Below are 27,748 nucleotides of genomic sequence, written 5' to 3'. Positions count from 1 at the left end.
TCTATTAAGGCCCCAGTTATTTCCCCTCTCACTTCCCTCCGTAACCTGGGATAGATCCCATCTGGATCAGGGAACTTGTCAAACCTTATTGCCTTTTAGAATGCCCAACATTTCCTCCCTCCTTATGCTAACTTGACTAGAGTAATCAAACATCTATCCCTAACCTCAACATCTGTCATGTCCCTCTCCTCGGTGAATACCGATGAAAAGTACTCATTAAGAATCTCACCCATTTTCTCTGACTCCACGCATAACTTTCCTCCTTTGTCCTTGAGTGATCCAACCCTTTCTCTAGTTACTCTCTTGCTCCTTATATACAAATAAAGGCTTTGGGATTTTTCTTAACGCTGTTTGCTCAAGATATCTCATGACCCCTTTTAGCCTTCTTAATTCCACGTTTCAGATTGGTCCAACTTTCCCAATATTCTTCCAAAGCTTCGTGTGAGGATCCTCACAAATCAGTGTGAGGATTAACAGTATTGTAGAAATGAAATATTTTGACTTTGCACCTGGTGACGGCATCAAGCATAATCAAGAAAGGTTAAAGAAAGAACTTAGTGCAATTAGCAGTTCTTTCTATATTGTTATGACAGAGTACTTCGATCTCTCTCTCTCTCTCTCTCTCTCTCTCTCTCGCACACACATGCAATTTGCATCTCCTTCACTACTTGTCATCATGGCCTTTCTAATTCATAAATTTAAGCACAATCATGACAGATCTGAGAAGCATTTTCATCCCGTGGACTTACAGCCAGCTCATGTAGATTAATACTGACCAAAGTCATATTACTTAGGACTCAGAAAAAATAAATATTCATCCCTTCTAATTAGGATCAATTGGAGGTTAAGAAACCACTTTTATTGTAAAACCTTCGTTCCAATATTTTAAGAATTAATATAGTGTAACCAGCACTCTATTAATTGCACTGATTCCCCAAATGTTATGTTTATTAGACAGGAATAATTTTAGGTAGAGCCTAAACACTGTTTGAAGCTAATTCATTGTTTTACTTTTACAGTTCATTCCAAATGTAGGGATGATTTACTGATTTCTGACTTTGCTGGTCTCTGTCCTCAGACCTTGGACTGTTTTGTGACTATAACCACAGATCAAGGCAAGGAATGTGTTAGCAAGAAACTTCGACATTCCATTCAGATCCCAAATGCTGTCTTACATTGACTACCAGCACATAGACTGTTTTCCCACTTATTTATTTGTTTTTCATGATAAACTTTCTAAACAGCATTTGCAGAATTCTGCATTTCTTGGTGTTACCCAGACATACATCCAAAAATGTCAGAAAAAGCAGTAAAGGGGATCATCAATGCTTTTTTTTTCTCTGTTCTTGATCCATGATTAATATTTTACTCATCAATCTAGTAGTTGAACCACAGAAGCATTGACACATGAAAGCAGAGAGACATATAGGTTTGCCAACTTCACCTGGGTGTATTCTTGATGGGCTCATTGCATAACCTCCTGCCTTTTGCAACCACACTCAGTTCTTCTTCAAAAAGTACTTTTCTTTAGCTAATCGACCAAAGTGAAAAATCCACATGTTCTTAACACTTCAGAATTTTTATCCCTGGATTTATAGAGATTAATATTCAATTCCTGGAATCTCCCGAGGAATATAGGATGGTTGTCAAACCTGGAGACCCGTAAAGGTTCAAATAACTGACTTCAGTTTAAAGCAGTGAAAATAAACAGTTAAAAACATTTAAGTAGTGATAATCTTATACAAAATCTCAGGAATATCTAATTGATTTTCTGGTTCCAGATAAATGCTTATACATAAACATATACACACTCACACACACACACTCTCACACACACACTCTCTCTCACACACACACACACACACACACACACACATACACTCTCACACACACACACTCTCACACACACACACACACACACACACATACACTCACACACACACACACACACTCTCACATACACACACACACACACACACACACACACACTCACACACACACTCACACACACTCACACACACTCACACACACACACACACATATATATATATATATATCCAGAAATTTATCTGGATGTACTTACAGGCTAGGCATAACTTCTGGATTGGTGGTCATTGCTTCTGTATCCACGAAGTCTTCATTAGAATTAGACTGTTTCAAATTAGATCCATAAGCTGAACCAATCTTTCAGCTCTTTTGAATACTTATGAAAATATTTTATTTCCTGGTGCTTTCCATTGCATCCAGTATTCTGTGACTAAATTTCAGAAAGACCAGCTACTTTCTTCTATCATGTTCTAAAAAAAAACTGACAACTAAGGCTGTAAAAGTTATTTTACCGTAAATAAAGATTTATGTTTGATTTTGACTAAATAGGAAGGTTCTAGCTAATTGACTCTGTGATCTACACATGGAGTTCTATGATGTATAGTTAAGAACTAAGGAAACCACAAATGATTTAGTTGTGGCTTAAAACATATTATCTAAACCATTTTGTCCATTATAGTTATGAAGACAAATTTCTTTTACCAGTATGAATTCAGGTCATCAGTTCCCATCTGTATACATTCATACTTTAACATTTTCAGCATAACGCGGGGAAGTAAATCATTGCTGCATCAAAACGACAGCTTCTCAAAAGAAGACAACTTGCAACTAACAGCAAAAGAGTGTATAATTTGAAACGTTGTGAACGAAATAGCCCAAAGCTACTTGCATGGAGGAACATTCATAAAATGCATGTTTATCTGCTTTTACTACAGATGATTTCTGCAAAAGTATACTATAATGCGATATTACATTAACTTCTCATACACAGGGCTGTTCCTGGCTAGCTAGGAGATTGGAGGACTTACTCCAGTGGCTTCCAGTTTTGATGAGCATGGAACAAAAATTCACATTTCTGCTCACAATTTTATTTAATTGTGTTTTGTATTCTGTGTGATACTTCAGCTTCACCTCTCACCCGGAATATTTCTTCAGTTTTGGGATCTCCCATTCTAAAAATGTGATCTTTTTAAAAATCTAAGGTACTGGAAATCTGTTAACTTATAGTTAAACCTTTGTTAACTAATGATTTTGATTACATTTTCATAATACAGTATCCATCCAACATAGCTTGAAAGTTCAAAGCTCCAAAGGAATCCAGAGCTCATAATGCAAAAGAACTGCAGGAGGTTCGAATAAGCCAGCATCTAATACCCTTAAACAATCAAATTAGTTTGTTTGTGTTAGAACTCAAATTATCTGGAACATTTGCCAAACAAGCCCTTCAGACTCAAAACATTATCACATTGTTTTTTGAAATATCTCAATCGTGTAGACAATTGCATATGAAAATTTAATTGCTTAAAGGCATGATGGTTAACTGATGTTTATTCTTTATCTTTGCTGTTTGAAGACAGCAGCAATAATCTGACAACCTAAAACAGGAATACTGTAAATAATGCCTTGTGCTTCCTACCTCTGGCAGTTCACCATGGCTATCCCTATTATGAGACTTTGAATTTCAGCATTTGGTAATAATTTGTTACATCTGGTATATAGGAATATTCTAACATTAATGTGGTGGAATTCATGACCTTTAACTTTAAGCACTAATTGTGATCTAATTTTGATAAAACATCATTCACCATTGTTAGCAGCTGTATTTCCAATTGTTAGGCACAAAACTCCAGAATTATCTCCCTACGTCTCACAGCTTCTCCTCTGCTCTTTGTCCTCCTTTAACACCAACCAAACTTTAGGTCACCTGTCTCAATATGTTGGTGTGACTGAGGACCAAGTTTTATCTGATAGCATTTTTCTGTAGTACTTTGAGAAGTCTGCTACTTTCAAGACAATGTATAATACATGTTGATCAGAAGAGATTTAACAGGATGTTGCCGTATTTGGGATTATAATGTGTTTGAATTATAATGAAAGACTGGGTGGACTGGGACTTTTTTTCACTGGACATTAAGAGGTTGAGAGGTGACCTTTCAGAGGTTTATAAAATCATGAGGGGTATTCATAGGGTTAATAATGTATTTTCCCTAGAATGGGGGATTTCAAGGCTAGAGGGTATTTTGTAAAGGTGACAGAAGAGAGATTTTTTTTAAAAATGAGGGGTAATTTTTTTACAAAGAGGGTGGTTTGTGAGTGGATAAACTTCCAGAGGAATGGTGGATGTGGGCACAGTTACAACATTTAAAAGACAGTTAGATAAATACATGAATAGGTAAGGTTTGGAGGGATATGGGCCAAGCCAAAGCAGGTGAGACTTGTTTAGTTTGGGATTATGCTTGCCATGGACTGGTTAGATCGAAGGATCTGTTTCAGCGTTGTGCGACTCAATGACTCTATGACTTCAAGTTGTTGTTGTTAGTAAACTTCTGTGAAAAGCACCTCAGCCTAATTTTAAGTGGTCCCTGGACACACGAAGCAAAACTGTCAACATTTAATACAACTGCTATCAAGTGCTATGAAGAAACTTCAGGATAACTTCAGTGAAACATGGGAAAATGTTACATTGGTACCAAAAGTGTTTTTCTAAATTGGATCCTGAAACACATGATTAAAAGACTGAAAGAAGCCATCATTTTCCATCCCAACACATTGGCTACTTGTACTTACTTTGATAATGGAAATGATAATATGTTCTCTAAGCTAACATTTTGTGATTCATAATCACAAAATAGTTGGAGGATAAGTTGCTGAACATTTCCCAGGGTATCTTTTGAGGTCCTTACAGTGTTGGATGTAATGACCATAACTTTGGAGCAATGGACAATGTTCAGAAATGAGAAAGTGAACTGATGTCAAAAGTACAGGTACAATAAATCTGAGACAATGTTGTATGATGATTCTGAGGTGAACAGAGAGTACAAAAAAAGATGAATAGGTTCAAAGGCAATCTGTTAAACAAACTAAGGGACAACAAAAGCTCCAGAAACATATACTTGAGCATCTGTTAAAATGAACAAGCAAACTCAGCTGGAATGAAGTCAATGTTGAACATTCAAAATGTTACATCTGTTTAAAACCCTCATCTTCTTTGATAATTACTGTTCCTTTCTGTAATAATGATGGCAACTATTTTCATTCCAGATACGGCAAAGTATATATGTCAATACATTTAATTGCCCATGATGTTTTCACCAAGAATTTAAAATGGTATTCACTGATCCACTGAGATAGAAACCAGTTCATAATAAAACTACTCCTATCTTTTAAAAATAAAATTTATTCGTATACAGTAACAAGCAATGTTATATTAATTCCTGAACAGCAGTTGAAATGTTCAAAATATCTTTTGCATAAGAAATCTCAGCAGAAACTATCAGTGCTGAAACTACAATTTTAATTACTGATGTTACCAGGAACAAGGATTTTTTTTTACAATGAAATGTCAACTGCTAACTCTTCACTTAGCTTTGCTCCTGATGGAGTTCTGGCAGCACACTCATGAAGAGCAGGCTGATAACTGATGTAGGAGAAAGTGAGGACTGCAGATGCTGGAGATCAGAGTTGAAAGTGTGTTGCTGGAAAAGCGCAGCAGGTCAGGCAGCATCCAAGGAGCAGGAGAATCGATGTTTCGGGCATGAGCCCTTCTTCAGGAATGCCCTCATTTGCTCTCCTGCTCCTTGGATGCTGCCTGACCTGCTGTGCTTTTCCACCAACACATTTTCAGCTCTGATAGCTGATGTACACATCTTTAAGGGTTTTCAAAACTGCAAAGCATTAGATGTGCAATTCAAATCAAAGTACTACAATATTCTGATCAGCAATTCCAAAGAAAAGACTTTGTCCTTAAAACATGCTGTTGGTCTCAGGATCTGTTGTACTGTCCAAACATTACATATCAATGAGAATCAGCATCTTTTAAATTGGTTAAGAGTGGTGCTATTCCACACAGCCAGTGTTTGTAATATGTCACATTATTATCATATATAATATGCCAGATTATCAATGCAAGTCACTAAAAGAAAGTTTGTTCTTGGCTTCCAATTATGTATAACTTATGATTTCACAATTTGCAGTTACATACACTTTACATAAAAAGCTGATGAGCTGGAAGGCTCATTATCTGAAATTGGAACATTATTTTTTGCAAGAGGTGCTGCACTATCATTAAACAACATTGTATGATGTAAAGATGCAGCTTTAAACATAATTTAATTGTATTCTAATTCATGCTTTTGTATTTTGCTGAGAAAAAAGTTTGTTTGTAAGTTAAATAGTCATTATATGCAGAATGTAAACAAACATATTATTTCACACATATGATAAATATGATTGCAAAGTTAATATTCATAGATTTTTGAGGGATGCATTCAGCTTGTAACTCAGACCAGGAATGGGCGGCATGTTAAACCAATTTTAGGTGAACATTGTTATAGTAATTACTGTAGGTATCTTTCAAATTAAAAAGATTGCATAATGATTAGACTATCCCATGAGTGAATTTTCCTAACTGAAGTTCAACAATTTAAGAGAACATATTGAATCTTCTGCCTCCAGTGACAGATTGACATTGACCCTACCTTGCCAAGATAAGAATGGAAAGAATTTTCACAGGTGTGATATTCTCTGATGTTTTATGTGAGAAAATGGGTCAGTTTGCGCAGTATGACCAATTTCATTCCTGTATCCAAATTGACTCAAGTTGGTCTGAGACTCTGAAATGGGACAGGAAGTCGATTGTTAAAGTCAGGAAATACATGGTGCTGTTTCTGAAATAATCAGACTACCGTCAGATTTGATTAATTAGATTAAAACTGTAGCTTTTCAGGGAAAATACACTTGGCATTTTAACTATGCTGTGTGTAGTTTCAGATGGTTAGTCTTCTTCAGGGAATTGGATGTAGAACCCTGGAAAGACATTTAAAACAAAAGTTAGTTTTCAAGTTCATTTCATGATCTTATGATATAATCGTTGATTCTTGGATTGCTGTGAAAAAAAGGTAAATTTTGTTATAATGAAGCAATGCAAATATCCTTGTGGAACAAGGAAAATATGAGGACTACAATGCTGGAGATCAGAATCGAGAGTTTGGTGTGGAAAAGCACAGCAGGTCAGGCAGCATCTGAGGAGCAGGAAAATCTTTCGGGCATAAGCCCTTCATTAGCAATTCCTGATGAAGGGCTTATGCCCGAAACGTCGATTCTCCTGCTCCTCGCATGCTGCCTGACCTGCTGTGCTTTTCCAGCACCACACTCTCGATCCTTGTGGAACAACTTTCTGCTTGTGTTTAAGCACCAACATTGTTTTATTAACTGGCAACTTGAAAAAAATACAAATTTGTGTAAAAATATACAAAAATGTTACAATGTGATCCTTCCAATTTAGCAGTAAATGTCAGAGTGTATAGACAATACACGCTTTTTTTTTGTTCTAAAGTAGCTATCTTTTGTGCTATTAACTAGTAGAATGCCTTTATAAACGCTAAGGATAATGCGTTTTACTCCGACCTAAAACTTGTTAGTCATAGGAGCTGTGACTAACAACAACTGACTAATAGGTAATTGTAACTGACAATACTGTCCAAATATCACTCAACAATGGCGATCAGGATCGTTTGACTTGTTAAGAAAGTTATTAAAAATAGTTTCAAATTGATCGTTGTAAATGATCGGATTGTTATTTTAGTTTCTTCTGGCAACATTTTACATTTCACTTCCATGGGGTGTTCAAACGGTTTGACCGGATGTCGCTCATGACGAAGTGGGCTTGCTCTAGAAAGGGTATATTGCCAACTTTTAGAATTTTAATAAAGTATAACGTTCCCCACTGTTGTCAACTGAATTCGCTTCTTTCCAGCGTTTGTCATAATAAAGTCACGAATTAATTAGAAACAAAGCAGATGTCTGTGCCAGATTTAAATGAAGCATGGTCAAAATGATATTTAAGTCAACATATTTGAAAAACACTGTCCATTTCGTATTGAAGACTCAGATCTGTGAGTAATGAATACGAGTGTTGTGAAATGATTTTTGTTTTCTTTCCAAGGCTGCGTATCTTAAAAAAGAGTGCCACCTTCACACAATTTTTTCATAATTTCCCATTTTAATCACTAATCTAAAGAGGTGAGATACGATAATTGATTTTATTTGCGTCCAGTTGCAAAGTGCAAAAGGTCTCAAAATGTTTCCAGTCGAAATGATGTGCCAAAATGTAACTACATGTTTTCTCGCCTGTTGTGTTCACTTGCTAAGTCAATAGCTTCAAAGTTGGCGGGACGGACAGACGGATTTGAAAGCAGCAGATCGTAATGGAACTCAGACCGAATTCACTACTTGTCAGGGATTCCCAATACCGTTCGCTAAATTCATAACACAACTACATTGAAGGGACATTCACTTCTCTCTCTTCTCTACTTACTCCCAAGTCATACCTTCTCTAAATGGTTTGCGTCCCGCCTCCTGTCAAACTTCACACGTTAATCTCAAGAGATCGTAATTGCCATGCAATATCAAAATTTTCACCTGACTTGGAACTTCTGAAATAGGGTACTCTGGTGAAAAGCGGTTGATGGAGCATATGCACGTAAATCTGCAGCCACTGTTTTGAGACCAGCGGATCTGACAGTACATATGCAAAGTTATTATTCTATTACACTCTTTACCGCCGGCTTCTATTGTAGTCTCTAAACTCCCTGGCATGAAGGATATGCTGTACTTTCTCCTTACAGCCATTTCCATCACTGGAGAAGGAGGTAGTTAAATAATACACACATTTCTGTCGGTTGCTATTGATCATAAATCAGCGATTTGAATAATGTCTGCTTAGAATTAAAGGGTCAGCATGATATTTCAAATAATGCAACGTAGAATGGGGAGGCTGTTCATCCATTAGTCTGAAATGCTAGGCTAGCCCGAACAAGAAAGTCAAAAGGAGCTCTGTTTGAAATGCTTTAATGATCCTACGAAGCTGATTTCTGCACTACATAATTTCAGATTTTGGAGAGAAAAAAAAATTCTAATTAAATCTAGTAGTCGAAGACTGGAGATGTTTGATAACTAAAATCTTCATCAGCAATTTATCTTCCTGTAGCATAAATTTACTGCAAAGCTGTGCTTTCATAGCTCTGACGAGTCCTATTAATCTTCTTCAGCAAGTTTTCGATGGGAGTCTACAGCTATTCGCGCCATGTGATCTAGTAATATCTAAATTGTCATCTAGAAGGGCAGAAGGGAGTTTCCAGCCTCAACCACTCCGTCTGTGGCAGCATAAGTGAAATCGAATAGCTAACCTATTTTCATCCGAATTGATCAATAGTTTAATATCTTACACCGAAATATTCATATGTAATGTAAATCCAAATGGGGCGGGCGGGGGGGGGGGGGGGTGCTGCAGTTGGTGGTTTTGGATGTTGGCAGGCTGTGGAATCTTCGGCCCAGGCCACTCGATGTGCACGACATTAGAGAAATATAGAAACAACGCTTATCTGTATACATTACGGAGTCTTATTGATTAACTCGTCCGTTTAAGAGAAACGAGAAGACCAACTCATTAGCCGAAATAATTAGGAAGAAACAAGATTTCAGCAAGTAATTGTGCACAATGGAATCAAGTAATCAAGTTACATGCATTAGGCAAGGATGTGTGGTGGGGTGGGAAGGACGTGTGGGGGGGTAGGGGTAGTGTTGATTGTGGATGGAGGCTTGCTAATAGCCAGTCATGTAAGATAGCAGATCATCTAAGCCATTATTTTATAAAGAGCAAAATTGGGGTTTGATAAATTTGCCTGCGTCAGACAATGCCATGTCCAGAATCCCCTCTGGTTTAATAGTTCTTGGGAAATTATTTGATCGTCAACGTTTTTATGCAGAACTTTAAAATGACAGTTTTTGCTTTTGGCATTGAAATGGTGCTGAGGATAAAAAAAAGCATCGCGCAGAAATTGTTCTGTGGTGAATTATAAACAAGCATCCACAGACATAATAAATGTGATTGTAAAGTTCAGATCAGATAGCTAGCAGTCATTTTAAGGAGATAGAACATCACTGTGTAGCCCTATTGCAATGTCACGCCACGGCAGAGTCAAACTTATCTCTTACTATTATCACCCTTACAAACTACATCTACTTTGGTTGTAAAGAGGAGAGAGAAGGGGAAAGGAAGAGATAGAAAAATGCTGGCGTTCTGCCTAAAGAGAAATCATTGAAACAAATTAATCCTTCGCCGGTTAAATTGACATGGCAATCCATCATCGCAGAGCCTGCCTCTGAAAGCAATCTACTGGCTGCATGTTCTCAGATTGGCCCTGAGGGCACAGAGACAGATAGAGAAGGGAAAGGGAGGGGGGTGGGGGGGGGGGGGGGGGGACGCGCCTGTAACCTGCACCTTTAAATGAACAACAAAGTGTTCATGGACGAAATGTAAAAACAATACAAGAAACCGGAAAGTTAAAGCAGCAACCAACTCACTGATTAATGAAAGTTAAAACGAGCTCTGATCTGACTGTTCACAGAGAAAGACAAGACAGGCAGCAGGTGAAACGGGCCACTGCATGTTCCCATACCTTGAATAAACAGTACGGTGCTATGGTTGAAAAAAGACACCGTGCTAGAACCAGCAGTTATAAGTAAAACCGAATTTAAACTCGGCAGCTGTATATGTGTTTACCTTCAGCACATGACAAAATAAACATTGCTTATTTTAAATGACGTATAAGAGGCTGCCTTATCTTAACCATGAATAGGAACCAGTTGCAAACAACAGAACTCTTACTAATTAATAAATAGGAGGGAGAGGGATGCAAAGCTAATAGTGTATCTGCATTAACAATGATCTTGGTGAGATGGGGGGCCATGGTGTTATAGGCGTGGGGATAGACTAATCATTTGCTTCTAATGCTTCATTGAGACTTGAACTCACATTTAGAACAAACTTGGGCTCAAGAAAGCGTTGCGTGAGAGACGGCCGAAATCACGAGATGGGTGAAGGGATGTGGCGAAAGGCTGTCCAGGGTGGCGAGTGAAACCTTTAAACAATATATTAAGAAGAAAGGCTGCTGAACACTGGCGTTTCCCCAATAATTAAAGCGGACAGTGACAAATTGGTTTACATCGGTAACACAAATCGTGTCTGCAGCAGACTGGAAGCAACTTCCAAAGTTATATAAAAACTGTTTTTCTTTTTAAGTAATTTTCTCTTTTTTTCTAAAAGAAAGGTTAATTTCGCAGCTCTAAATAAACACGTTTGTTCCCAGTTCCCAGACAGGAGCATTCAGGACACAATTTATTTCATTCATTTATTTTAAGCACTCAGTTTCTAACTCTATTTTGGGAGCATATCACGGCATTCATCAGTTTGTTAACCAAACTTTCACTTTTTTTGTTGCAAATCATCTTTCTGACACCCCCTATTGACAGCTCCAGTTTATTGTTTGCTTCCTGGGTCTATGTGTATCGATCACAGTTCCTCGCTACATTTCAACATCATTTATGGAGAGATGTAAGTGGATTCAAAGTACGTCGCAAGTTTGACCGACCTAAGAATGTGTTCAACGTGGAGTTGTATGAAGGAACCAATTGTTGCCAATTATCATTTGTCGCAAGATGTAATTTATAATCCATGCACAGTCTATGGGGAAGGTCACGTTGAACTTATAAAATATGATTATAAATACAGCATACTTTTCTTTTTTTAAAAAAGCAGAATTACTAACCTGGCATTTCACAAGAAATCAAACATAGGAAACTGTTTCTGAAAATTTGCTAGCTCAATCGCTATACAGTTTGGAACTAGCCTGGTCATTTACTCCTCCTTTTTGATGTCTCATATTAGACAATACCTTAGAGAAGTTTATGACAAGGGAACAATTCTAATCCTCTACTCTCTAGCAAACGCAAAACATCAGGGAGTTCCTATCAGCATTCTTGTCTATTTTGCATCTTTCCGCCTCGCTTTCAAACTCCATCAGATTTATTTTACGTGTTCATTAGCCTGGTTAACCTTTGCTAGATCTTGGGCCGGCATGGGTTAATCAGGGCAGCACGGTGAGGCCTGGGGTCAGAGGCGCCACGTCTTGCCCTTGGAGTGCTGTTTTTTTTTGTTGGTAGTGCTGGAAGGTGAGGGTGAGCGCGCTTTCTCTTTTTCTCTCTCATCCTCTCGAGCAGCACCATCCTCTCCACCTGCAGCTCTCAGTTTATCTCTGGGGAGTGCAAAACAGGAGATGACACTCTACAAATCGCTAATTAGACTTTCCCAGATAGCCCGGGATGCGGTTTGCCTTTTCGCTTCTATGCAGCTTTACAGCTAAATATAGACGGAAGCTTAATTTATTTAAAATGTTAACATGCAGCTTTGCTTCGGTATCCTGCAGGGATTTTTTTTCCAAAAGTATATCCATTTGCATCAATGTTATGACACCTAGCATTATCTGTGTGTACATGCATTGGAATGTATAGATTTACTGTATTTATATAGGGAGACGAACTGTATCTTTCCATACACCTGCCTTTAACGTATTTACACTTCAGTCAAATGAAATTTAGTAGTGTGAAACTTACACAGACATCTCTCATACTGATTATTTCCGTTTCTTCTCTTTTTCCCCCTATAAGTCGGCAGCCTGCTTTTTAAATTCCTCAACATGACACTTTCCCCCACTGTCAGAAATCACCTCCTAATCAGCGTCTATCGATTTCCGCATTTTTTCGCCTGTTTCTCCACACCTGAAACACATCCTTTAACCCTCTCTCTTTACACACAATGATTTACCCCTTTGCTCTCTGCTCACCAACGAAAAGCCAATCGATATGCCCGTGTTATTTGTGTGTGATCAGTAAATATTTGGCCTAGTGACATCTTCAGCTTCCCTCCCAATCGATACAGGACCCAACAGGCGGCGTGCCGTAATTTGCAGACAACTACCGTCTCCATGTTGTACCTTTTCTCGTTTTATTCTGCCTGCTCTTCTGTTAAGCTCAATTTCTTCTTGACTCAACCTCGGAGTCACGCCCAGTATCCCTTTAATGCGACAGGATTCTTAATAAGCTAGACGTCTAGTTATCAGCAACTTTCCATTCATGAAACAAGGTGAATCTTCTTATGGCTAGACTGTACATAATAGCTGGATAACACAGAATGATTAATGTTAACCGGATTTTTGTTTTGTAAGGCCGTGCATTCAAAAAGACAATATCTCCGGCAATCCATGAATTGTGGTTACCTTCCACAATACGATATACTTCGTCTTGCTAAAGTATTATTTCTGAGAAAATTATTTTTTTTCAGCTTTCAAACCGGTAAATGCAGTACAGTTCGTACATGACGGTTATTTGAGTGGGGACGCTTGCTAAAGGACAACTTGGAAATCAAGGAGACATTTCATTTTGGAACGCAATGCTGTAATGTCAACTTTTCTATTGGCGAGGCCAGAGGGTTAGCATTACGTTTGATCCCTACGTTCCTACTCAATTAGACCATAATGTTATTTGCATTCACTTTAAACATACACCACTGGATACAACCACTCTCAACTTTAAAATATATTTCTCAACATTATAATAAAATGTGTGAAGCCAAAAGAAGCGGTTGCCCCCCAACGCCACCCCATCTCCAATTGCTCAAGATCAGCTTTGCGCAGAAATTACTTCGCTTGTTAGTCAGCTTCCCTACAACTGAACTACCTCGTGCCTTTTGAGAAATCGTAAAACAAAACAGCTAGCTAGCTGGGGTTAGGCTGCACACATTAGATACCTGAAACATATCCAGTTGGCTTGGCATCCTTAACAATTGAAAATACGCTAAGATATAGGTATGTTCAAAGATCTTTATATTGGCTTCCCATTTTACTTGCAGATTTGCTCATTTTATTTCCTCCTAAAACACAAAAGCATCAAGAAATCGCCTCTAGACAATCGGCGTATTTTGTTTCTGCAAATGTATATGTAAGGCCAGTAGAAATATCTATATCATGTTTAGGCTCTCATATCTTTTGTGTCATTAGAAATGGCTGTATGGAAACGTAGTGGAGCGGCTAATACTGGCAAGATTTGGAAGTGCACATGTACTTAATGATTTAATTGCGGCAGATTCCTAGCCCAGAAACCGGAGGGTGAGCAGTATTTAGCTGCAATCAGGCCAGAAATGTTGCACAAGATTTTTCTCTTGAAAGAGCGCCTATGTGTCCATTGAAGGGCACTGATCCGAAAAGACAGAGGGGACAAATAAAAATCGATCTGCAGCGACCCTGGCCGTCCTTTTCACACGATTCACACACAATCCCCTCTCCACTCTGCCAAGACAAAGGCCTGAGGCTGGGAGATTCTCCATCAGCCACAGATAGCCTTTCGAAAACGCGCAGATAATTTTACACAGGGCACAAACCGCATTCTATGTCAACAATTCATCTCAAAACCTCAAAGTAATCTTCGCTCTTCCACAGGAGCGTTGATGGGGTAAGGAATGAGGTTGTGAAGGAGGGAAGGGGTGAGGGGGTGGGGAGCGGTTAAACGTTGGGGCAAATCATTACCTTTGTGTTCCGAAGCTCAAACAACTTTATAGAAGGAATATACTGAAACCAGATATACTTGGACCTAACAAAGTTCTCTAAACTCCTGTTACCAGATCAGCTACCATTTCGAAGGGTTGGATGGTAAAAAGGGTTGTAATTCAATTTTTCTATCTCTCTGTCTAGTCCTAACTGAGCGGTAAAGTGTCTGTGATTAGCTTATGATTTGAACCGCTTTCCTGTACTTTTGCTTTTGCAATGAGAAAGATTGATTGGGAATTTTAGTAAAAGCTGTGAAACTGATCACAGTAAAGGGGACGAAAATTACCCAGGACAGGGCAGCCTGGGGGTGGGGGTGGGGGGGGGGTGGGGGGAGAGAGTCGGTGGTTCTGGTAGGGTTTGGGGCGGGGTGGGGTGGGGGGGTGTTGTTTAGATAACGCGGCTCGCATTCCGCTACACTTTCACTAGCTTCAGCGGCCGCGGGACTCCCAGAAAGTGCACCAAAAGATTGGGCGAAAAGTTGAAATGGCAAATCGAAAGTGCTTCCCTGCTTTCTGAATATTTATGCAAAGCCTCTCGCTTCTCGCCAAAGGCATAGCCTTCTATCAGTTTACACGATCGGTCGCGCAAACAGATGACGGCCGATGGAATGAATGATTCTCTTCAACAGATAAATAGATCAGGTGAGAGGGAGACGAAGCCCTCCTTTAGTTCACCTGCCAGAAAAAAAGAGATTCATCTCACTCAGTACTTTCCAACTCAGTTCCGCCAAGATTCACAACTTCCTGTGTCCAGAGGAGACTCGAACCCATCACGACGCAAATAATTTCGGACACTGAACAAAGACAATTGCAGGCGATGATGTTTGGTATGTTTTTTTAAAAAATAAATATATGTGTTTTACTTAGGGGAGGGAAGGTGCGTTTTTCTTGGTCAAGACATGATCGTTCTTAAACACCTATATTTATTAACCCATCTCTATAATTTTGACATCAGGCAGGTTTTGAATTTCAACACATGTTCTAATTCGGAAGATCTTGAATATCCGTTAAGACAATTAGGTTTTTTTTTGCTTTATTTAATGTTGGATTTTTTTTTAAGAAAAGACGTTAAATCAGGCTCGTGCTTTTCTATCGTTCCCTCCTTCCCTCTCTCTCTCTCCCTCTACGTTTGGATTATTTTGATAATAAACCACCGGATTATTGTGTGCATTGTCTCCTAAGTAATAGCGATCAGCCCCCGGACTTTCGTACCTCGGAACGGGTCGCTGTCTCGCACCCGCGGTGCAATAATGGAGATATACAACCTTACGACCAGAAATATGACAAATCTCGACAACTTAGAATTAAAATGAACTTCGATTTTTTCCCCCTCCTCAAGATGTGACACGTAGTAAGCGCAGAAATCCAACGGCTCTTTGCCTTGCAAAGTGGATTTAGTTAAATTTTAGTTGCAGTTTAAACTGCAGTATAATGGTGATTTGATTTACATCACGAGATCATTTTTAAAACTTTCTTTCTAAAAAACAAATCAAACACCGAATCATCTCAGGAGAGAAAATAGCCGTGTTTACAATCAACAGATTTTGTTTTTGTAATTTCATAATAAATTGGTACTCACCACCTTTATCTAGATCCTCGGACGCGTCTGATGATTTGAGGGTTTTAAAAATAGTATATTTACTTACTGGGAGAGAAAGCGCCCGGTTTCGATTTGGCTTTGCTGCGTTAGGAGAGCCGCTTTTTGAAGGGGGGAGAAAAAGCAAATCTGTTACCAATCGTTTGTTTTGGAAATAAGACACATGCCTAGTCACCTAAGTCAAGCCAGCGTCCGGGCAGATCGAGAAGGGAAAGAAGCACAAAGCGACGGAGATCAGCAGTCCCGCTCGGCAACGTCCGAGTCAATTAGAGAAAAAATCCTAAAGAATTAATCACATTAAAAGTGCAGAAGTTTTTTTTGTTGGGGGGGGGGGGGTATAAAAACGCGTTGTGAGCGAGCAGGCGCCGCGCTCCCTTTGAATGGCTTGTCTCCTCTGGAGTTCTACAGCGACACTCCGTACGCTAGGTGGCAGCCAGATACTGTACAAGATTTTGACAAATTCTCCAGCATATGCTGCGATTTAGCACTGTAAATTTTTCAGAAGCCCGCTGCACTGACAGCTCCCGGCGGTTATCAAAGTGCCACAAGTCACCGCTTAAAAACTGCAATGACTTTGAGATCACCGGAACACAATGGGAATCACTTTCTCCATTCACTGTGTTGTAATGCACTTTTTTTTGAGGGGGGGTGGGGGTGGGGGGGTAGGGTGGGGGTGAACGGCGGGGGAGAGAGAAAGAGAGAGAGAGAGAGAGAAAAACAGGGCAAATTCATAGGGGCCACAAATTCAATAGATCTAACTGGTTATTAGGGAGCAACTGGGAAGGAAGTGGCATCCAGTCCGTGTTATAAATAGGTTACTTTGGCAATGCCATGGTTGTACCCATTGCAATAGTCAATTTAGCGAATCCTATATTTTCGATCCACAAAGCACTTAAATTCAAGTAGCTGGGTTCTAACTAACACGCTGTTTTGAGTCGCAGTAAACTAAAGTAACTTCTGAAATAAATCAAGTGCAACCTGTCCATTTGAAATAAAGAAAGCAAGGATTACATTCACTAATAATAAATCCAAACTTTTGGATACATCTCGAAAAAAAGTTATTAGCAGGAATCACTATTCGCCTGATAACATTGATATCATGGCACGGTAGTTTAATTAATAACAAGAGACATTCACTTCATATTTCTCAAAATTAACTGCATGTTGCATTTAAGACTGTTGAATGTCAAGACTTCATACAAGTCTTTTGTTTGGCCTTTTACCAACGGTTAAATTTGAAAAGATACATGCAATTTGCAGATTATGAAATATCACTGTAGATGCTATGCTGAAGATGCTGTCCAGTCTTTGCTGATGTGTGTGTGGTTCTGTGTCAAATGAACATCAAGACGAAATTGAACTTGTTTACCTTCAAGTAACCAGACCATAGTGGGTTATACTTTTTGATCACTTTATTGAATTGTAAGCACTTTGCGAAGAGACTGGTGCCAATTAGTATATGCGTTCAAGTAGGTTTTTGAAAGAAAGTCGACACGGCAGAGGGAAATATTTCTTCTCAGGTAACGGTATTTCAGATACTAGCTACTACACCTCAAACGGAACACCTGTTTCGTGCAATGTATCCTCGATCGTGTGCCATATACCTGAATGTTTGTAATTTCACATTGTATATGTTAACTGGGGAATTGCGCAATCATCGTTTTAGCACGTAAATATTTGAGCATTACCAGTAACACGTACTTTGTATTTTCAAGGCTTATTTGTCAAATATACAGAATTCCTTCTAAAATGCGTACGGAAGTGTATAAAGCATGTGAAAGGCGCATTTAGAACCCAGCGCCAGAGAACTCTCACACATTGAAATTTCCTTCAATGATATAATTCTCGTTATTTTTCTCTCCATGCAATTTATTTAACAGACGTATTTCGCAAACTCTCCATTACTGCAATTAAAGATAAACTACAATGCGGCCAGAGCCTTCAAAACCACTGAGTTTACCTGAATGTGTATATTTCTCACGAACATAATATTTGCCAATTTTGTTCAGTTGAAACGTCAATTTCTTAGTTAAAGCTGGTAGCGCTACCAATAGACTAACCCCATGCAACCCGAATAACAAAAAAAAAGGTATAAATGGAGTTGTCTTTCTTCCAAAACAAAGACAGTGGAAATTCGAATCCATTGTTACAGAGGGGCAGGGAGAGCAAGTGGCATCGGGGCATCTCCGCTCCAAAGATTCGCCGCTCTTCCGCAGAATTTTGGGTATTTTATTTCGAAATTATTTATTAATCTGCACGCATCTCTATATGTCTATCTGTGTACCTTACTAACTATCTGTACACTTCAAAGCTCTTTTTACTTTTAAGTATTTCAAAGTAATCGTGATAGTTATCCGTATTAATAATGGTTCATCAGATGAATGAGACCCTCTCGAGTATTCTTGTTTTTTTTTTCTCAGGCTACACACCTTCTGCAATGTAAAGGGACAATTATTCTTCACAAAGCAGCTGTAGCTGATTTCTGACATAGCGGTCCTTAATTTCATTCGGATACTTCCATAAAATCTCTAGTAATCCTCGTCACACTTCTAACAGCTCCCGTTAGGATGTCTCAATCAATGAGAAATCATCTCCGTCAATGCTGCATCTTCAATGTTAACTTTTTTGCCCAAAGTTGACTTGTGAATAGCATGGGTTTCCTGGTTTTAACAGTGCATTGGTATTCGGGAATATGATTAGTGCAGAAGCGTTGGAAATTATATAATGAAAATGCTATAGAACAACAATATATAATGCAGCTATAGCCTTGTAAGCTTTACCGTGGATTTTTAAAATTAATATCAAGTAAGCTTTTCATAGTGCAAGGTTCCACCTCAATTAAAGGACGCATTTAACAGTAATCTGAATTGGGTTTGTTCAATGTTGCTGCATTCCTAGCCTTTTTTGTACAGTATTATATTAGATTATTAAATCCCTATATAATGTTAATCTCTGATAGTCAAGTTTAAAATATTTCATTCTGTCCAGTACCCAATTTCTTGCAGATTTTTTTAAAGAAAATCTGGGTGTATGTGTTGTATGGGGGTAGTAGGGAGGTGGGTGGCTGGTTGGGAGAGGGAGGTGGATGTAAGAAATAAAAAACTTATTTTTTCGAAGTAGACCTCTGCGCATGGATGTAATGTAAATTTGTTGCCGGCCAGGACGTGCTGGATAATAAGTAAGGTGCCTATCCAATGCGGTGCAGGGGGCGGGCCAGATGTCCCAGCCCCTCGAACCTAAAGCTCTGACCAGTCGCCTTTGATTGTCAGTCGCCAGCAGCCGCCGCTTGGCTCCGTCACTCGGCAGCGCCATATAAGGAAAGCATCTCCATAGAAACGTGTCAGTTTCAATAGTCGTGTCAAAGTTCACTATATACAGCCATCCGCGCAGATTTCCCCTTTCAGAAAAATTACTCCGCAAGCCCGCTCGTTCAAATCGGATTCACTTCCAACCCCCTTTTGCATATTTGATCAGTTTGATTCTCTCTCTCTTCCCTTATTTTGCCTCCTCTCGCATGAGAGAGGTTCTATAGCTCCCTTTTTTTCCACGACGTCGACTCCTTTTTTTTGTAGTCTCTCTCTCTCCCCCTCTCTCTCTCTCTTTTTGCTGGCGAGTTGTTGACTCTCTTCGCGTGTATGTGTGTGCAGTTCAACCAGTACCAGTACGGCGGAGAATTTATGATCAGTTGATGTTCGGGCACTTCTACTCCGGATCGTACATCTGCCTTCAAGAGTCGATTCTCTCTCTCTCGCTCTCTCTTTTTTTTGTTTTTTAATCTTTAACCTTTCATCCCCCTTCGTCCTTTTTTTTAATGGGATTTCTGAATGGCTGACTGCGTGCTGCCCTGGTCCTGGCCCCCCGACACTCGCTTCTTCTCTGCCGATCGGGTTTGAACTGCTACTCTCTCTCTCTCTTTCTCTCCCTCTCTCCCTCCCTCTCTTTTTTTTCTGTTGTCAGCTAATCGACTCTTCTTTCTTCATTCTTCCCCCAACACCACCCCCACCCTCCCCCTCCCCAACACCACCTCATCTGCCGATTCAAAAGACAAGACATTTTTTTTTGTCTGATAATACTCTGCCCGAGATATGGCAATGGTAGTCAGTACGTGGCGAGACCCGCAGGACGACGTGGCCGGAGCACAGGGCACACAGCCACCCCCGCCTCAGCAAGGACCGCAGCCGCCTTCTGGAGCACCTCTTACCCCGCAGACCCCAGGCCAGCCGGGAGCTCCGGGAACCCCGGCCCAGCCTAACCAACAGAGCCAGCAACAAGGCGAGAAGCAGCAGCAACACATCGAGTGTGTGGTGTGCGGGGACAAATCGAGCGGCAAGCACTACGGCCAGTTCACCTGCGAGGGCTGTAAGAGTTTCTTTAAGAGAAGTGTGCGCAGAAACTTGACGTACACATGTCGTGCCAACAGGAACTGCCCCATAGACCAACACCATCGCAATCAGTGTCAGTACTGTCGCCTGAAAAAATGCCTCAAAGTCGGCATGAGACGGGAAGGTATTGAGAATTCATTTATTTAAAATGTTTGAGCTACTATAGCCAGCCCCTTACTTCCCACTCCCCCCAACCCCCACCCTGCAGAAAAGAGCTCTCACTTCCATTCCATAAAGTTGTTCTGTGTTGTTGAACGCCAGTTAAAATGAATTGCTAGTGCCTCTCTGTACTTTGCAGAGTGCTTGGGGCCGAGAAAGTCGTATGTGTTCTTGTAAACGTTATTTTTTTTCTTTGATTTCAGTGTGTGTGTTTGAGAGAGAGAGAAAGACAGTATGTGTGTGTGTGTGTCTGTCTGTCTGTCTGTCTGACTGTTTGAAAATAGTCAGATGAGGACTAACCGTAGAAAGCGTGCTTTGATTGCAATCTAATTTGAAAAATGTGTTATGCTACACATGAAACTTCTCATGAAAAGAGGGGAGGGTATTGAGAATGCACGGTGCAAGTTGAAGCAGTTTGCAGAGTAAAGTCCAGATAGTAAAATAAATCAGCCATTGTTGTAAAATATTCAATCAGTTTTTGCATGCTTTAGGGAAATGACATAGTAAAATGGCATAGCAGTAATGGGTTTAAAATGTGCAGTCTGGCTTTAAAACATGTACAGTCGGTGGGAATTAAAATAAAAATTATAGTGTATGTACAAGCTATTGTTGTTTGTAAATGGCTAGGGGTGTGTATTGTATGCAAACTGTTTGAAAATGTGGTAAGATTCAGGTTTCAATATCTGTAGTCTGTTCTTTTCGCACTGCAGCAGTCCAAAGGGGAAGAATGCCACCTACACAACCGACTCCAGGCCAGTTCGCCTTGACAAACGGAGATCCACTCAACTGCCATTCCTATTTATCGGGATATATCTCCCTGTTACTGCGGGCCGAGCCCTACCCGACCTCCCGCTACGGCAGTCAGTGCATGCAACCGAACAATATCATGGGCATTGAGAACATTTGTGAACTGGCCGCTCGGCTGCTCTTCAGCGCCGTGGAATGGGCGAGGAATATTCCTTTCTTCCCGGATCTGCAGATCACGGACCAGGTAGCCCTGCTGAGGCTGACCTGGAGCGAGTTGTTTGTTCTGAACGCTGCCCAGTGCTCCATGCCTCTTCATGTGGCTCCTCTCTTAGCCGCCGCTGGGCTGCACGCGTCCCCTATGTCTGCAGACAGGGTCGTTGCTTTCATGGATCACATAAGGATCTTCCAGGAGCAGGTCGAGAAACTCAAAGCTTTGCATGTCGACTCGGCAGAGTACAGCTGCTTAAAGGCTATCGTCCTCTTCACTTCAGGTAGGAATATATTCATTCCAGAATATGGCTGATCTGTAATCAGAACAGCCATGATATCAGATCTGAGTAAGCATGCAGTCATATACTCAGCTCTCATCTAAATGTAGTGTCATGTATGCTTTCTATAATATCGACATTAAAATAGACAGGGCGAGAATGCCTTTATATTTTAGCACAATGTTAGTTTTAAAATATGAAAATATTTAGTGAAAAAATACATTTAGTTACTAGTGATGATTTTGTCTTAAAGGCGGTTACTACACATTTTACATGCCTATCGCAATATATATGTAAAATTACGTGCAAATAAAAATCTGGGGAGCGATTAAAATATAGCTATGTTTTGACATTTTACAAACATTATAGGCTCTGTCGAATGTCCCTCATACTATGTGCAGAATTGCTGCATTTAAGTTGCAACAGGAGCGCAAGCATTCATCTGGGCTGAGTATAAAGCTTTCAGGGATTGATATCAGGAAACAGAAATTTTTAGTTTATGTGGGAAAGCGGTTCACAATCCTTTCCTTGTTGTCTTAGGGTGATCTGGGTATCCAGAGGACTCCCTGGACCCCTTCCAATGCTTGGGTCGTGACCCAAGCTTCCTTTTCTATATTATTACTTCACACATTTAAAAAAAGATGCTTTTCCATCACGTCCTTTTTAAAAAAAATTTAAAAACTAATCAAATTAGAAGCGAACATTTTGTTAGTGGGAAAAATCCAGGCATTTGAGTTTAAGTGGGGGTGACGTGTTGTGTGTTTGCTTTAAGTTATCACATGCCAGTTTTTATGAAGTAGTATTTTTCTTAGACTTTTTTTTATACTTGAATTACTAACCGACTTGGAAATACTTTTAAATATTGTGCGGTTTATTTTGTTTGTTCAGTCTACTTGATCCTACTCAACCAAGAGCAATCGATGACATTACCATAGCAGTTAATTTATTACTATTTGTAAAATGTCAGGCCTTGTGTGCAGCGAAGCAAACTCACTGTTTTGTGAGCACTTTGGTGTTACACGCTATTGGAAGGAAAATATATACGCATAGATGTATAAGGTTGCTCGCCGAAGATGGCCAAACCTGGTTTAAGTTTAGAAAACCCAAAAGTATTACATAAAATGTGGTTGTGAATGGTTGCTGTATCTATGCTTTGTGTTTGCTTTGATGCCTATAATAATATGCGTCTGTTGGGCTGGGTTTAGAGCATTGCAAGATGGAATGGCTAGGTCAGGTCACAACCTATGCTCTCTAATTAAAGGTCCTATGCAAGTATGGGTGCAATTTATTTAATCCTGCACTTTTTTTCTAATATATTTCTTTTTTCACTCTTTTCTTTGTGCCCATTTCCTTAATGAAGATGCTTGTGGCTTGTCTGATGTGGCCCATATAGAAAGCTTACAGGAGAAATCGCAATGTGCTCTGGAGGAATATGTTCGCAGCCAGTATCCGAACCAACCGACCCGCTTTGGGAAGCTTTTACTTCGTCTCCCTTCTCTTCGCACCGTCTCATCTTCTGTCATCGAGCAATTATTCTTCGTCCGTTTGGTAGGTAAAACCCCCATAGAAACTCTGATCCGTGATATGTTGCTATCTGGGAGCAGCTTCAACTGGCCTTACATGTCGATTCAATAAATAGAAGGGGGAGGAAAAAGGCAAGTGACATTATTTTGCAAATTCCTTCTGTAATGGGAGGAAATAAAAGGCTGTTACAAGTTTACCTATGTGACACAAAAAAAATGAAGAGAGGGAAGAAAAAAGAGGACTGTGGATTTCAATGACTGTACACGAACTTAGAAAAAACGCGTTCAAAAACTCTCCTGTGTCGTTCAGAACAACTTGCTACTTATCATTTTTGTAACAAAAGGAAATTAGTCTTTTATTTTGGTTTATTTTGTAAACTTTTGAGAAATATCGATATAAAGATAAGTGCATTTAAACAAGAATTTCAAAATTAGGAGGAAAGAAAATAACATTTTCCAAATTATTATAAATTGTCCTGTGTCTATGTATCTATAGCTGTTTTGTATTTTTCCTGGTTTCAAACCAGTCTCCTCTGTGATTCTCTACTAATAATTTTGATATAACCATTGCTTCTTATCAGATACGGTGTATCACGTAAATATGTTCTGCAAGAATTAAAACTGAATCCACTAAAACGTTAGACGAAAGGTTGTATTGACAGGATTGAAACTTAATGCTGGAAACGCACTTATAGTGTTAACTCATAAGACGTTTAATTTTGGGGAAATGGACGGCAGACTTATATTAAATGATACACACTTGTAATTTAAAAATCCATTGTTGAAAACTCGTTAATATTGACATGTGGAGGGGGGCGGGGTGGGGGTGGGGGGGTGGAAGGACTACATTGTTCGTATATTTCTGAAGCAGAAATATTTTATGTGTCCAAGACACAGAACAATTTTGTTTCATTAAATTTAAGAACATTTTAGTGATCTGAATGTGGCTCCATTTAGTTCCTGTTGCAGTATAGAGTCCGACCAGGCTCCAAAAAGAACGCCTGTTTGTATATTTCCGACCCATTTGTAACAATTATCAACCCGTTGCCCTTTTAAAGGAAAAATAACGCCACAATTTCTTTTCTTGGATTCAGCATGGAACTCTATGTCGGCACTTACTATTTGACATGTGGTTAATTAAGTATCTAGAGTTTACAGTCGTGTGTACAAACTGAAGGTTTTTTTTAAAGTGCAACATTTCTGTACTGTAAGAGTTATGATTGGATTGTTTGGTCAGTCCTGTGTGTTATATTCAAGAAAAATGAAAGTGTTCGGAGATTATAATATTATTTGATATATTGAACTTTTTCGCTGTTACAACTGTATGTTCACCCAAGGAAAAAAATCTCATTACAATGGTCAAACACCGCAGTTTACTGGAGTCATTACAACTCGTGGATTATTTGTCTTATTTACTCAATATACCTGTATAGTTTACTACCACTGTCTGTAGTAGTGGGCAAACCACATGCTCTTTCAATGAAAGGATAAACCGTGGACTCATGCTGCTCCTTGTCTTTTGGGTTTAGCAGTGACACCTTAAAGAAACAGTCGAACAACCCCAATATGAGACGCCGTTCTCCTCCCTTTTTAAATTCAAAATGCCATAGGGATTTTGACCACCGACCCTTATTTAGTTCTAACTTAAGTGCCTGTGCAACCAATGTACATTAGACAGGTGTTAGGAAGCATGGATCATTATGTGTTTTAATGGTCAAGTTTTTGTTTTGAAGCTTATTGTGTCTAAAGTTCACGCACAGAACACACTTAAACAAGCAATTGCTACTAGGAACAGTGTTGATTGTAAATAAAATATATTAAATGAGATTTATTCAAAAAGTATGTCTGGAAAAATGTGGTTGCCAATTTTTGTTATTGGAAGTTCTTCAAACTGAGGATGATGTGACTGACGTTTGATGTGTAGCACTATAAGTGAGCCTGATTTAATGTATATAAATATAAATTCATTTGATTTTTTTATATATGGGAATAGACTGTGAGAGCATGGCCACAGGTCGCTAACACATTTTACATTTGTTACATACATGTAAATGTTGGATTGTATAGAGGTTATACATTTTGGCGATTGTTTGCCTTCAGTGCTCCCATATTACCCTTGTACTAAAAGCAAAACACAAAAAAAAACAGAGCGAGCTGGTTTGAGTTGGCCAAGCCATTTGTTCCAAGCTTTTCTGGTAGTGCTGCTACCTACACTGCAGTGTGAAAACTTGCATTTTTGTCCCTTTTACAAAAAAAAAGACAAAAAAAACTTTTTTTGTGTGTGTGGCTATCCAGCCACATACTACATCATGTTGTGGTCGCACACAAAAAAGAATCATTTTGTATAGTTGATGGAACAGTGATCTTTACCTGTTGTAGAGACAGATCTGGACCAGAAATGATGTATGGTTGTGATTATTAACACGTTTGCAGCTGACCCACGTTTTTTTTTACTTCAGGGTATTGCTACGCTGTTCTAACTTATAGATCGAGCCTTTTCAGATGTTTTTTTTATTGCAAGTAATATGTGTATGGAGTTACTACGCCAGACTCCTGTTTGTGTTAGCTATTGTATACAGCGTTTTTGTTGTAAATTGTTCTTGGTATTAAATTATAATTTATGGCTTTGAATCGAAGGCTCTCACTGTTTTATTCCCAATTTTCTCAATTTAAATATTGATGTACCGAGGCCTTGATCATAACCAACTGCTATACATAATGTTGTGAATACATAGTATGAAACTATCACTGTGTAGCAAAGTTTGATTGCAGGATTAAAATGTTTTACGTTTAGTTTAGGTTAGTTTATAAATACTAACACCCGTTCTCCTCCCCCTCCCTGCCCCCCACCCACTCCAAAAGTTGCCCCCATTCTAGCTGCGTTAGAACAATAAAATTAACCCGGGGGTGAAACTGACAAAAGGGATTGAAATTGACGAGCTTGTCCTTTAACTGGCGAGATCTGAGGCTGTTGAAATATGGTGACGCTCGCCTGAAGTGTCCATTTATTTTTCCTGCGGCTTTTTTTTATCTGATCTTACTTCGCATTTCTGTGCTAGGGGTTAAAAGAAACCAGTCAAACATGATCTGCAAGCTTGCATGGCTCCGGCGTGCCGCCCAATCTTTCTCTCTCTCTCTCTCTCTTTCTCTCAAACACTTTTTTTCTCTCTCGCAGCGAGTGAAGGGAGGTCTGTGCAATATGACTTCACTCGGCATTCTCAGCAACCCAAGTGTGATTGCCTTTCACCGCTAATGACCAAATTTTGAGGGTTGGGGGGGGGGGGGGTGGTGAGGTGGTGGCTATCAGATCATGTTTTACAACGCGGCTTGGCGATGTTTAAACAGCAACAATAACAAAACAGAAAGCCCAGTTGAGAGGGTATAATTCAATATTGCACGATCTGCACTGCACCAAATCCAGTGCGATTTCTGAAGGTGCCTTTATTTTCTCTGAAAGGGAAGGACGCGGTTGCTATGTTGCAGAAAGTTTTGTGCATTCGGTGTGTCTTTAATGGGAGTTTTATTTTGGGGAGAGGAGGGTTAGAGGTTGATGTGGGGTGCAGTTGTAACCAGAGACCGTGTGTGTGAAAGTATGTGTTCAGCCGGCTGGGTTTAGTGTCCTGTTAGCAAGCCAACATGGCGGCGTGTAATATGTTGCCGAGCCCAAGCAAGCTGTAATAGGAAACACATTTCAAACCCTTTTTTGCCATTCGTCTACAGAGCGGCTCCAATAAAACGATTAGCAGCAGGATCTATGTACCGGCTTATTTATTTATTCCTTTGCAATCGCAGGCGAGGGCGATCCAAGGGGAAGGGGCTAGGGGTGGGGGGTGGGAGGTCGAGTGTTGGTAGTGGTGAAGGAGGAATCTCGGGTCTGAAAGTGCAGTTGTCTTTTTATTCCGCTGAAGCCACTACATTTTATTCCTTGCAAACAGTCCTCGACACACATACACACGCACAGAGAGAGAGAAAGAGGCCTCGGCGTTTCACGCAATCCCATTGTGGTTTGTCATTTAAATATGCAAAAACAACAACTCGCCCAACCTCTCAAGGCAATCGTCTTTTACAGGGGGGGCCGTTTACTAGCCGCAACACACACTGTTACAAAATAGCAAGTGTCTCTTTGCAAAGGCGGTTGTCTCTCTACCAAATCTATTTACATTGCTCCGCTCCACATAACATGCTCTCTCTCCCTTGCCCCTCTGTTTCAAAATCGGGTTTGGTGGCGAAGAGCGAACGGGTTAAATTCAGGCCGGTGCTGCTCAGCTTTCCTGGTGTGAGGGCAAAACTCAGACCCCAAAGTGCGAGTGATTTAAACAAAGTTTGCATTCGCTGTGCTATCGACTTCGGTAACGAGGGCGGGGGTG

At 39.7% G+C, this 27,748-nt stretch overlaps 1 protein-coding gene and 1 long non-coding RNA gene across 5 annotated transcripts; one reads left to right on the top strand and one right to left on the bottom strand.

Annotated features, from left to right (window-relative positions):
* Positions 1–5,593: 5,593 nt before the first annotated feature.
* On the bottom strand, positions 5,594–16,671 carry LOC140468875 (uncharacterized). Its single transcript, XR_011955861.1, has 3 exons — positions 16,065–16,671; positions 10,862–10,967; positions 5,594–6,852 (listed from the first exon to the last, which is right to left on the bottom strand). It is a non-coding gene; the product is annotated as an uncharacterized lncRNA (long non-coding RNA).
* nr2f2 (nuclear receptor subfamily 2, group F, member 2) lies at positions 14,924–26,012 on the top strand. Of its 4 annotated transcripts, none has more exons than XM_072564930.1 (3): positions 14,924–15,312; positions 21,313–21,861; positions 23,219–26,012. In XM_072564930.1, the coding sequence occupies exons 1-3, from the start codon at positions 15,303–15,305 to the stop codon at positions 23,491–23,493; spliced, it is 834 nt and encodes a 277-aa protein (XP_072421031.1). In that variant the 5' UTR covers positions 14,924–15,302; the 3' UTR covers positions 23,494–26,012. The 4 variants fall into 4 exon arrangements, with proteins under 4 accessions (XP_072421031.1, XP_072421032.1, XP_072421029.1 ...); XM_072564931.1 differs by having other exon boundaries at positions 14,925–15,312; positions 21,334–21,861; XM_072564928.1 differs by lacking the exon at positions 14,924–15,312 and adding an exon at positions 19,199–20,588.
* The last annotated feature ends 1,736 nt before the right edge of the window (positions 26,013–27,748 follow it).

This window comes from Chiloscyllium punctatum, chromosome 48 (genome assembly GCF_047496795.1).
Source record: "Chiloscyllium punctatum isolate Juve2018m chromosome 48, sChiPun1.3, whole genome shotgun sequence".
NCBI classification, from domain to species: Eukaryota; Metazoa; Chordata; class Chondrichthyes; order Orectolobiformes; family Hemiscylliidae; genus Chiloscyllium; species Chiloscyllium punctatum.
This window is presented reverse-complemented; position numbering and strand designations above follow the sequence as displayed.

Coding starts and splice junctions, on each gene's coding strand:
- nr2f2 (XM_072564928.1), top strand. CDS start 20,168: ATGGCAATGGTAGTCAGTACGTGGCGAGACCCGCAGGACGACGTGGCC. Junction 20,589..21,312: donor AGTCGGCATGAGACGGGAAG/GTATTGAGAATT, acceptor CAATATCTGTAG/TCTGTTCTTTTCGCACTGCA. Junction 21,862..23,218: donor TATCGTCCTCTTCACTTCAG/GTAGGAATATAT, acceptor TCCTTAATGAAG/ATGCTTGTGGCTTGTCTGAT.